General features: G+C 36.2%; 1 protein-coding gene across 1 annotated transcript in view; it reads right to left on the minus strand.

The window, feature by feature from the left end:
* The window catches only part of LOC150085845 (14-3-3 protein epsilon), a 103,619-nt gene that overhangs the window by 16,031 nt on the left and 74,082 nt on the right, over positions 1 to 13,506 (minus strand). Inside the window, exon 4 of the mRNA XM_090374267.1 lies at positions 7,866 to 8,209. Coding sequence (XP_090230393.1) covers positions 7,866 to 8,209 — 344 coding nt within the window. The remainder of the gene's footprint in view (positions 1 to 7,865; positions 8,210 to 13,506) is intronic.

Here is a 13,506-nt window from a genome sequence, read left to right on the forward strand (position 1 = left end):
CACTCCAAACAAATGTTGAAAACAAAATTATCAGCCGGAAGAAGGTGCAGAAGAAAATTAAGTGATTACTGTATGTATTTTTCTTAAGATAAAGTCATAATATGCATAGCACAATTGTATGTACAGTATATTATTTACAAAAAAATATTGTGCAAAATCTGTATATAATTTAATTTAATTTTACATTAAACGTTTAACGATTTTTCTTTATCTCTTGTGTATGTAATTGTATATTATTTACAAAAATATTGTTCAAAATCTGTATATATTTTAATTTAATTTTACATTAAACGTTTATTCTTTCTTTTTTTTTTCTCCCTCAGACTTCTTGTTAGCGGACACTTCTCTCTAATGGACACATTTTTGTTCCCCATGGCTGTCCATTAAAGGGAAGTTTCACTGTATATTGCAGGTTCACCTTAACAGGAATCATAGAATGGGCCTGTTAAAGAGGAGGAAGAGAGAGATCATGTCTGACAACCTTATTAACTGCTATGATGCAGTGATTAAAGAAATTGGATGCAAATAATTTTGACGTATATTTTGATTTCAGTAAAGCTTTTGACACAGTTCCATATGAAAGACTGAATGAATGAAGAGGATAGTTATTAACTATCCTCTTCATTCATTCATTCATTCAGATGAAAGAATGAAGAGGATAGTTATTAACAGCATCTCTCAGGGTTCAGTGCTGGGCCTCTTACTGTTTACAATAAGATGCAGCAAAACATCACATTTCATCCTCTAAGACGAAGATTACTGACCTTTATAAAAATGAATGTAACACTTGTCAGTTAACTGACTTTTTTGATTAACCAATCAACTATTGCTCTCAATTACTTCAGATACGAGGACTTCTACTGTATAAGTAAGATACAGTTTGCACTATAAAAGCTAAATCTTTTCATGTTAATGCTATGAACTACTAATATCTTTGAGTTAACAGAACCCAAATATAGTTATTTACTTCCAAATACTTTATTTAATAGTATGGGTTTAGATTTAAACCTAACAAATTTGTGGGGGATTTGCTCTTCCCATAGCTATAAATCTGGACAGGCATTGCATAGCTACAGAAAAATTACCAAAAAACTGTTATACATTTTACCAAAAAACTTATTATACATAAAATATAAAAACAAAGCTACTTATTAAATAACTAGGTAGTGTTTTCACTAGATAAATCAAGAAATTAAAGTTTTCTGATAAGTCAAGTCTCTGCCCATCCATTCTTAAAAAATATCCTGGGTGGATTGAGTCTCCAGCTCTCCTGACTTCCAAAAATTTAGACTGGACATTTGTAAGCAGAAGTGCTTTCCAAAAAAAAAAAAAAAAAGAGAGAGAGAGAAAAGCAGGAATTTTAAAGCCCACACTGCACTAGAAATTAAATTTCATTTCTTTGTGAATTTGTTTCAATATTCTATTAGAAAACTGATTTTGACTGCTTCAAGAAAAATACTGAAAGACTGTCCTCTTCAGAAATGTTGAGTCAGTTTTGTTCATAACAATGACCTTGTTGGCTGTATATTTCCAGAGCACTGGAAATGCTCCCAGTAGGCTATACTTGCCTACTGGGAGCATTTTCAAAGCTTTACCAGAAAGAGAAGATCTGAATTCAGTTTGTTTTTGCCAAACATGGCTTTGGATAATTTATATTTCAAGCTTCCTTGAGTACTTGTCAGCTCCCCAACCAAGACTCCACTACATCAGTTCTTTCCTTTCATAATAACCTCTTGGTGGTCTCTCAACACTGAGACAGAAATAATGCTGTAGAACATCTACTGCTTAATAAATTTCTTTGTTTAGTCTTCTATGTCGTCAGTTCCCAAAATGGAAGTCTAAACATTTGAAAACTGGTAAAATAAATTTTCACAACATTCAACACCTAAGAATAATGACCTCAGTAGATGGATGCAAGGTATGTTGGATTAAGGAGCAATATTAGGAGTGTTCAAATGTCTGCATAACATTTAAAAGAAACAAGCATATTGATTTATTCAAGCCAGACTTAAGACTTTCTCCAAGGACTAAGGATAACATGCCTATAATTATCAGCAACTTTAGACTTACTTTTACAAGAACTTGGAATTCAGAAGTTTTGAGTTCATTAATTTGTCTTCTTTCAAAACTTTTTTTTTTTTTTTTTTCAAAAGAAAACCCCAACCACAAAAGGTATTAGAACGTACAGTGCCATGTGTGGCTTGAAGGTTGAGAAGACCTTTTCTTTCCCATATCCATGCAATTTCACTAACAGTGTTTCTGTTCTTCCACTTTTTTTTTATTTTACTATTTTGCTCTCAGGAAACATACTTGAATAATATACCTGAATGATCAGCACAACTCAGGAAGATTATAACAAACGATGCAAATGAACATGTGGTACATCCTATATGACACTGCCATCATGAAATGCAACATTGTTTACATTTCATTTATGCACTGCAGGCTGTCATTAAGCTTATTTGTTTGCAGATATCTACATGTTTCCTGCCACTTGAAATTAAAGTTGCATCTATATAAGATAATAAATATTTATCTTTTTCAGATTTTAGAATAAGTTATTCACTGTCTTCTTAAAATTTAAGTCATTTCTTCAGCATCTTGCTGAAAGACTATAACAAGGCAATGGTCAGACACAGCCAACTTAATACAATGATGAAATAGAGAAGAATCAAATAATTAAGACAGATTCTCTGTTGTAAATCCAGTGAGTTAGCAGCTCTGCAGAAACCATCAAAACTCCCTCCGAATAGATTGATGCCACTACACATCAGTAAACTGGACACAATTTCACAAGACATGCTCACAGTATTCAGATTCATGCATGCAATTAAAAATGGATCCAAGTGAGTGAGAAAGTGAAGCTGAAAATCTCCCCTCCCCACCAGATGGGGCAAGGACATGTTAAATGAAATTCTAAAAATAATGAAATTTCCTTTATGCTGACAGTATCAAAGCCCAAAGAGAAGATTTCCTGGTGGTACTCAAGTTTCCATCTGATTACTTACAGTATCTTTTCATGTCAGTGCTTTCCATATTAGCTTTTACCTTATTGTCATTTCAAAGTTGTATGATTAATGTGCTTATAAAACCCACTAGAATCAATTGCATTCCAAATCTAAGGATTTGGAATGCTTAGATATATTCTACAAGGGTGTGTTAACAAACTTTGACATCAATTCCATGTTTGCTATGCTTGTTTTTTATGCAAATAATGCCTTGATGAAATCTTTCACTATGTGCACTGCTGATATCACCCAAGTGGATTTTTTGTATGGGGGGGGAGGGAAGTATACATTCCACAATACTTCTAATCCTTATGTATCTAATCCTTACAAATAAGGTCTTGGAATATAAAACTGGCACTTTTCCCTTCAGAGAACTTATAGATAATGTGATTTAACCATTAACACTATTTTCCTTCCAGCTTTCCAGTTCTATTCTGTATAGGCAACCTCTCCATACTTCACATTTTTCATGATCTTTTCAACCTCAATAAATAGAAATGTTATCCAAAATTCTTCCCATTCAAATCTTTTCCTCTCCTTCAAGCTCCTTCATATAGCAAATTAAAGTATTTACTCCATACTTCTAAAATATTCTTCTCTTCTGTTTTAACTTAACCCCATCATTTTTGGTAATTCTTATGGTTTTATCCACTGTTCTGACATCTAACTAAATATATTTCCACATTCAAATACTTTTTTTTTCCCTCTTATGATTCTCAAAACCTTGAAGTTTTTTTTTTTCTTTAGCCTCGTTTGCAATTTCCTATCAGACCCAACATATCTCTTGCAGTTTTTATTACAGTTCTCTTAACTTTCTGCTATTTTCATCTAACATCATATTGCCATCAGGAATACAGTTTAAATTTTAAACAAGATGTTTAAAATTTAAATGATTATTTGCAAATTTGAAAGCAATTTCTATCCACTTCACTTTTTTTGCGCCTGTTATTTTTGGCACTAATTATATTTAATTTGTATCTCAAGATACAAACAATAATTGTTTTTATTTTGTATCTTAAAACAGAAACATTGTATGTAAACAATATTAAACATTTCAACAATGTTTTGGCCTTTACCATTGCTAGGTTTACCTTCCTCTACATCCTCCTAAAATATTTATGTAAATATAGTTTTCATTCCCTATTGTTTAAACCCAACCTCCAATCAACACCGATTACTTTGTGAGACTAAAGAACATCTATTTCATTATTTTATTTATTTAAAAATTTTTTTTTTTAGCTTTCAACTGAGCTGTATGCATAAATTTTATTACTCAATTTTCCTTCCTAAATTTTGCTCACAATTTTATTGGATAATGCTTCTTTGTTATATTAAATTTTCTTCCAAATTAGTTCTAAAAACTAGACCTTCCTTGCACTGTATCTTACTTTCAGAATAATTATCATTAACTACAGCTCACTTGTACTTAACCTTGTGTGTTCTGTGATACCTAACTACTCTTATATTGATCTACTTCTGTTGATTCCATTTAAGCTGTTGATGTGGATGGTCCCCAGCTTGATTGTTGTTCTAGCAGCATATTTTAGTAGTCTTAGTTCTCTGATCAGAACAGGAACCTCGTTAACCAGGCAGGATTCTGGTTGGTACAAGTCTTAACTGTTTAGTTCTACCATAGTGACAAATTTTTTAGCATATAATTTATCAAATGTCAGCTTGTTCCCATATTGGTAGACCATTTGTTCAGTAGCCATACAGTTGAATTCTTACTTCCTTTACTTTATTTTCAATTCAGTAAAGGAAGTAAGTTTGCTTTTTGTAGTTGTCACTAACATAACATTCATAACGGATGGCAGGAAAAATGATTCAGTGAGAACTGTCTTTGCAACATATTGTCAAAAAGATGACAAAAGCCTTCTTTCACCGTGACAGAAACCGATTTGGATATCACACGAGCTGAGTATCTTTTTTAAATTCACTTTCTTTATAGGTGTGCGTGTGCGTGCACAAACATCAATCACAGGATACCGACCTAGCAACAGGTAGGCCCACCTTTCGCCCAGATAAGAGCAGTCACATGGCAAGGCATCGTCCACTAGTTCACGAAAGCATTCCACAGGTATTTCCATCCATGCTTGCTGCACTGCTGTCCATAATTCCATCACATTCCTGGGTGGAAGATCCAAAACTCGGACCTTTCCACAGCATCCCAAAGATGCTCCACAGGGTTCATGTCCAGTGAACGGGGATGCCATTCCACGGTAGTAAAATCTGTGGAATGCTCTTCGAACCATGTCCTAGTCACCAAAGCTCTGTGGGGAGGTGCACTGTCATGCTGGAACAGTCCATTGCCCTGTGGGTGCACGATGACCATGAAGGGATGCAAATGCTCTGCAAGGATGGCCCTGTAACCTGGACTGTTGAGAGATGCATCTAGACATACCAGAGGTCCCAACATGTGCTAGTTGAACACGCCCCAGACCATTACCGACCGCCCACTTGCCCGAACAGTTCCTTGTTGACATGACGGGTGCATAGCTTTGTGTGGTTTCTGCCAGATATGCACCTTCCCATCCGCTTGAAAGAACTGGAAAAGGGATTCATCAGACCTGTCTCCAATCATCCAAGGTCCAGTGCCTATGTTCTTTCGCACATTGATGCATAGAGTACTGTGTCATGGTGTTAGCAATGAGACTCTGGTGGGTCAGCAGCTAATTATCGCCTGATGGTCTTGGTGGAGACATTGCTGGCACCTCCCTCATTGAAGCTGGCAGTGATTTATGCCACTGTTGTTCTCCGGTTGGCTGAAACAATGAGAGACATGTCGACTGCCACATTCATCCACCACCTTTCTCTGCCCACATTGACGTCCACGAAGAGATGTTATTCTGGAAATGGCATATTCCCAATACACTCGATACCATCGAACAGGGATAGTGCAATTTCTGTACCACCTCTGTGGCAGTGACCTATGCATCGGGCACCCACTATCAGCCTTCTTTCAAAATTGGTTAACTCAACACTTATCCATACTGACATCAAAATTACCATCTACATGAATGCAGTGTACTATAACCTGATAAGCGGTGGGTTTGCCCACTAGCGAGAGGGTCGCATTGCCCAGGAACCAGGTATCCTGGGAATTCTGTCCTTTTGGTGTACAGTAACCAAGGCAAACTTTAGCAAATTGCCTCCACAATATGAATTCAATACACAAATAAGAAATCTAGTTTCCCTACTGCTACATACAGAATGCAGCCATATCCTCCTCATATTTTATAAAGGGTGTTCGGAAAGTCACTATACACCTGTTTCAAAGGAAAGTAAGTTTCTAATATTATTACAAATCGTTTGTTATTGCACAGTTTTACTTACATAAGTAATCCATTACAATAGACACTGAAATTGACCTTCACATACATCCAAACAGGCTAGAACATGTTTAATTTTATTTTTAAAAGCCTTTAGTTCTACTTATGCAATGCCTCTGATGTAAACAGTTATAGCAGTTTGGAGTTCCTGAAATGATCATGGGTGTTCTTTGTAAGCTTTATTTTTTGCTGCTCCCCACAGATAAAAATCAGCTGGATTCAAGTCTGGTGAATGAGGGGACCACAAATTTTGAGATTATTTGATCTGAAATATCCAGGAGTTTCTCTTCTGTCAGTTTCAGTAGCCTTCCACTAGGCTGTGTTGTGTACAGCATCTGTCCCACGAAATTTATCTATTAATGCCCACATAGAATGCCAATGTGGCACTGGCATATTTGAAAATTTCTTAGAAAAGTTTTCTTGGATATTTTGCATATAATTGCCATGCTCATTAAAAACATAAAAAAAAAAAGAGCTCCAATGAGAAAACCATCATTAACACACGTAACAATAAATATCTCACACCACATGGTGCACATATTTTACATGTTGCTGTCATATAGGTGTATAGTGACCTTCCCAAACCTAGTAGCTCTTGCAGCATGAAGCATTTATCCTAAATTTACTCAAATTCGTTTTACTTGCCCTTCTTTTCCCTCATCTCTTATCCCACCCACTGTGGATATCTTGTCACCAAATTGTTCAAATCTTCATAGTGCCTGCTTACCCAATGACAAAATCTAAATAAGATGTAATCAAGTGGTCTTGAGAAAATGCAATAGCACATGCTCTTTGAATACACCTTGGTTCAAGCCTATGAGGCTACTAAATATGATTAACAATTGTTAATCATATTTAGAATATTTAGTTAATTTAATTTTGTTAAACTCCTCTGACCTGGTGCCAGAGCATAAACAAGAAAAATTCATGAGTAATGATAAGATGAGCAATAGCATACACTTTAAATAAATAGCAATATACTTCTTCACTGGAAATGCTTTTTAGATTGATGTAATAATGAAGCATCTTGTAGCAAAGTGCTTCTACATTATGGAATTATTGCACTTAGTAGCAAACCTAGTTTGCCCACTGCTCATACAGAACAAGGCCATGCCTTACTTGTACAATATTTTATAGCTCTTATAGCAAGAAAAGTCCTAAATTTACTTGAGTTTATTTAATAAGATGAATAACTTGCAGTTTTATGATGTGCTAACAACGTCTTTATAATATGAATGTAGCTTGACTTTCCCCACCCCCACATAATGTTAACAAAATTACATTACAAAGCCATCTAGAGCTATTATAATTAATGTAAACAAATACCTATGTTCAAAATATAGAGGTCATCTATTTTAAAATAACCTGTTTATAGTTATTTAAACTAAACTTATCCAAACTTTACAAACCTATTCCACAGAAATGTTAAATGACAATTTCACTGTGTTAAATGAACAAATAACCTTAATGAACCTTGTTGTGGCAAATCTCTCATACACACACACAAAAAAGTATACAAAACACTCACCATCATGTTGCATGTCTGAAGTCCAAAGTGTCAGGTTATCTCGTAACAACTGCATGATAAGAGTGGAATCTTTGTAACTTTCTTCACTGAGGGTATCTAATTCTGCAATAGCATCATCAAATGCAGCTTTGGCCAAGCGACATGCACGATCTGGGGAATTAAGAATTTCATAATAAAAGACAGAAAAATTGAGAGCCAATCCCAGCCTTATAGGATGAGTAGGTGGTAACTCTGTCATGGCAATATCACTTGCTGCTTTATAGGCCACTAAACTGTTCTCAGCAGCTTCTTTTCTATCATTACCAGTAGCAAATTCTGCCAAATAACGGTGATAATCACCTTTCCTATGAGGAGAAAAGAAAAAAAAAAGAGAGAAAAAAAATCATCACTAAGGGTCTACAGTATTATGAAATATAATAATAGCTATTCTCTGGGAAGACATTCCAAACCATTACTCAATCTCTGTTGCCAGGTTACCTAAAAAATTCATAAAGGCATGAGAGTTTTAAGAAATTTTGAACTTAAGCATAAAAAATGCTAACTGCAAAAATTTAAATATATAATATAGCTACATTTTTGTACATAATGTGCAAAATGATATTTAATTCACAACATTCAACCAAAAAAAAAAAAAAACCCTTTTAAGTAACATTAACGAAAATCTCAAAATTATCAGTTTACATTATCAAATTTGTCCATGGAAAAAACAATCCAAAGAAAAATCATAGATGAATGCTTAAAATAACTCTTATAATATTATAACTAGGTAATAACAAAGAAAACATGGGCAAAGAGCTATTGAAGACAAAGTGTGGAATAGTCTGATGCTATCAAAACAAAAACAATTGGTGTCGGGGGGGGGGGGGGGGAAATAACAAAAAATATGTCACTCAGCAGTTAAGGTTTCTTCCATATATTCATTAATTCCAGTGAAAATCATTTACAATCATCTACACATGTTTAAAGGGGCTGCAAGATGGGGATATACATGGTATGAACTTTGTGTTGAGTCATTCACCAAGTTTTTGGTTATGTTCAATAACCGGAAAGGCTATTTGTGCCCTTAAAGGATGATATCTTCCTTACAATGTCATCAACCGTTGCCCCTAGCAGATGGCGCATCCGTAGCCAGGTGGGAAGGAGCAGCAGTACGTAGCACACTCTTCTTGATTAGACCGGGGTTCGAGCCCATCACCACCAAATACGGAGGATGCGAAAAGGTCAGGGAATGACCACCACATATTCCCGGAGCAATATGCCCTTAGTTGCTAATGCTCCTAAAAACCAAATAACAAACAAACAAATCTCCAGCTCAGGACCCTGGGTGTGCCAAGCCCATACTCACCAGATGTGGGCCCCCCCCCTGGGTATTATTATTAGTAATAACTACAAAATAAACACTAACCAAGGGTTAACAAGAAAGAAAAGAGATTGGAACTTAGACTAAACTGACAACCTCACATTTCTGAGGTTGTCAGTTTGGTCTAAGTTTTTTGTAATTGAAAAAGCATAGAAAACAGGCACAAAATGTACAATTTTCAAGTTGTTAGTAATAAATAGTTTCTAAACTTGATATATATGTGAAGTTCTTTCATTTAAAGTACTCTGATCAAGATAACCTGTGCTGTGCAATACCCATTCAAACATTCAGCACCAAAACATTCAGCTTTCCTCATGAGAGCATTCAAAGAAAACTAGTATTCTGCTGCTATATAATAAAGTTCATAAATAACATGAGATTATAACTGTTTTTTTGCTATATAAAAATATACATTATTGAACTAAAACTTCACAGAAGTGACAAGGAAGTAGCTATATATACAGTATTTTCAAACAAAAATGGGTGCCGCCAACAGCTTACCTGTGCATAAAATTTCATTCCCATTCATAACCCCAGAGTAATGTACCAACCAAAACTTCACAGAAGTGACAAGGAAGTAGCTATATACAGTATTTTCAAACAAAAATGGGTGCCACCAACAGCTTACCTGTGCATAAAATTTCATTCCCATTCATAACCCCAGAGTAATGTACCAACTGCACGGTACTACACTCGGGGCAGTGGAGAATGAAAAGGATCTGGGGTTAATTGTGCAGTCAGATACAAAGTTTTCTGAGCAGTGCAGACAGGCTGCAAGAGTAGCTCATGGTGTCTTGTCAATGATATTCAGGAATAAGGAGGTTATTGTCCCCTTGTATAATGCAATAGTAAGGCCACACCTTGAGTACTGCAACAGGTCTGGAGACCATTTTAGGAAGGTTGCAGAGGTGCTAGAACAAGTACAGAGAAGGGCAATGAGATTGGTGAATGGAACAATGGGTTGCTGTTACCAAGAAACGCTTAAGTTCTGAAAATTGTAGAGTCTGAAGACTAGGCACCTGTGAAGTGATCTGACTGAGGTGTATAAGGCCTTCAATTGTTTGAGCAGGCTCAATGCTGATAGGATTCTTCCTCTTGGTCAGATTACACACTTGAAGAGAAATTCAAACTGAGGAAGACAATTGTAGAATAGATTTGTGGAAATTTGCCTTTAGCCAGCAGGTGGTTGATAGTTGGAACAAACTTCCATCTGTCATAGTGGAAGCTTAAGTTCAAAGCAGAACTAGACAAGCATTTGGAGTGAATAGATGGGTGAAATGGGAAGTGTGCTTTTTTTTTTTTTTTTTTTTTAATTTAGCTGTGCTATATAAAGTTTGCTTTCTTGCATCATATGCCTCTACTAATGCAGACCATGACTTGTGAATTTAAAGTATTTAATACTCGGCTCAATCAGTTGGACAGGGAATTTACATTAAAATCTTATTTTTTTAAAATTACTGTATTTCCCCATGTATAAGACGTAACTTAATTTTAGGGCCCGAAATTTGAATAAAAAAAATGTATTACATAAAGTTATTGAACTCAAATTTTATTCATCATAAAATTCATACAATTCATCACTGTCAAAACTCCCATTCATTAGCTTTTCATCATCTGTGTCTGATGACGAAACACTGTCTTCATATATTGCCTCGTCCTCAGTTCCATCTATGGCATTTGAAATGCCACACTTCTTAAATAACTTGACAGCGATCTCAATCTTGATATTATCCCAGGATCTTTTTACCCACGTACAAACTTCTCCTATAGTTGGTTTCTTCACTCTTCCTGCTGGTGTCAAATTGTCCCCAGAAGACTTCATCCATTTGTCTCTCATGGCAGCTTTAAAGGGTTTGTTAATGCTGACATCAAGTATTTGGAGCTGGGATGTCATGCCTCGAGGTATGACGGCAAGTTTTGTTTTTTGCTCTGCAGCAATCTTCTTTGTATTTTTTGTTGTGTGCCCTGAACTGATCAAGCACCAATAGGGCAGGTTTGCGTAAGAGCCCACCATCTCCTGCTCCAAACTTTCTAAAACCAGATCTTCATCCCATCCTAATCCATCCAACCCTTGTCATGAACGTGGACAATCACTCCTCGAGGAATGTCTTCTTTTGGCATTGTTTTGCGTTTGAAAATCAGCATAGGAGGCACATTGGTTCCGTTGGCACAACAAGCTAGAACAACTGTATAATGGCTCTCTTCATGTCTACTTGTCTTCACAGTTAGTTTTTTACCCCCCCCCCTTCTTATCAGCAGTTCTGTTACTTGGGACATCAAATTGAATGGGGAATTTGTCCATATTTGCAATCTGTCCCAACTCAAACTGATGTGTCTTCCGACATTGAATGACAAAACGATGAAATTCAAGGACCTTCTGCTCATAGCTTTCAGGCATATTTTGGGCAAGTCTGGTGCGTGTACGAATGCTTAGTCCATTCCGTTTCATGAACCTGAAGCACCAATTGTGTCCTTTGAAATCAGTAATTTCTTTTTCATCAGCAATTCTTCTTGCCTCATGCTGAACCATCCTTGTGGACACAGGAATTCCAATTGCCCTTTGCTGACTAGCCTCTAATGGCTTTCTTCTGCCATGGCGTTTTCAGTAGGGTTTCTTCTTCCCGTAGCCAGTCTCTGATTGTTTTCTCAGTTGGAGGACCAAACTTACGTTCAGCAACATGATTTCCATTCCCTTTTGCAAACTGGATCACTTAACTTGAATTCAACACTGTACAAAAATTTTTTCTGAGCCATTTCTGGACAGAACATGGCAAAACGTAACCTAATATACCGGTAACAAGTGCGAAACAATGAGTGCAAAGACAAGCCCGAAAAAGCGGGAATGCAAGTAAAAAAAAAAAAAAAAAATCTACAACCACTGTATAAGACGCACCCAGTTTTTAAACACCAAATTTTTCGAAAAAAGGTGCATCTTATACATGGGGAAATACAGTAATTCCATTGTGGTTAGCTTGCAAAAACAAACTTCTCTTACTTCTAAGGAATTAAAGCTGTATATACGACCATCCATGAAGATGCCTTTGCAAAGTTTTTGCTTTATTAGCAGTCCTTTTTGCACTTGACCTCAGTTTCCTTTTCAAAACAGAAAACTAGATAGAGTTTGATCCAAGTCGAATGAATTAAATGCCCCAGTTTTCAAAAAAACCATGTACGCACAAAATATGTCTTATGCGAAATCATATTTGACAAAAATCAGAACTTTTTAAAAATCGAACAGCTAGAACCAAAATCATGAATGATGTAGCGTTTTAGCTAGTGAGTCATTTATAGCTAGAACAAGTTGCCCCAGCAGATGGTTGAGGCTGACAGTTTGAATAAATTCAAAGGTCAACTGGATATTTACTTATGCGAGGAGGGAAATGATGTTTTATCTACTTTGTTGTTTTTTTTTTTTTTTTTTTTTTTTGCTGCACTGCCGCAAAAGTCAGTGCAGCAAAAGCCATAGGCTTTTGCTGCACTGACAAAAATGTCCCCCTCCCACCAATACACTCACTGCTCAGACTCCCCGCTTTAGTCACTAGTGGCAGAGCAGAGGCTGCAAGACTATGCATTAGGTGATTATGATCCAGTAGATTTTTCTTCTAGAATGTTATCAACAGGAATGAGAGAAAAATGATTGTGTATTTCATCAGCAAGCTGTAAGAATAAACCTTATGAGGAGAGGTTGAAACATTTCTAGCCTCTCAAAGAAGGAATGCTAGAAAGTTGTTAAAACCCATTTATTTTTCAACATAGTCCCCCTCAAGTCAACACTTTCTGGCATGGTCCAACTAGTTTTTGTAACCTGCTCAAATAAAATTAAAAGATTTAATTCAACCAGTTGTTGACCCCATCCATCACAGCATTGTCACTGTCAAATTTCTGTACTCTCAAGTACTTTTTGATATTTGGAAATGGAAACTGTTTGATGGGCCAAATCCATGAGTAGGGCAGATGCTGTAATAGCTCGAACAGAGTCAGTGTTGCCTGAATCACAAATGCTGTGTGCAGTGGTGCATTGTCTAGATGCAAGATGTGTGGGCCCAATTTCCATACCTCTTGGGCTTCAATTCCTCATGGAAACTTCTCAGTAGGTTAGAATAATCAGCACTACTAGTTGCACCTCATTCTGGGAAATCAACCACACCTTCAGCATCCCAGAAGAAAGATTCCACGACTTTCCCAGCTGACATCTGCACTGAAAACTTTTTTGAAGAGGGAGAAGAGGGATACTCCGCTGTTTCGATTGTTCTTTTGTTTCAGGGTCAAATTGTGTGCACC

This window comes from Mastigoproctus giganteus, chromosome 5, assembly GCF_048544385.1.
Source record: "Mastigoproctus giganteus isolate SK-2022 chromosome 5, ASM4854438v1, whole genome shotgun sequence".
NCBI classification, from domain to species: domain Eukaryota; kingdom Metazoa; phylum Arthropoda; class Arachnida; order Uropygi; family Thelyphonidae; genus Mastigoproctus; species Mastigoproctus giganteus.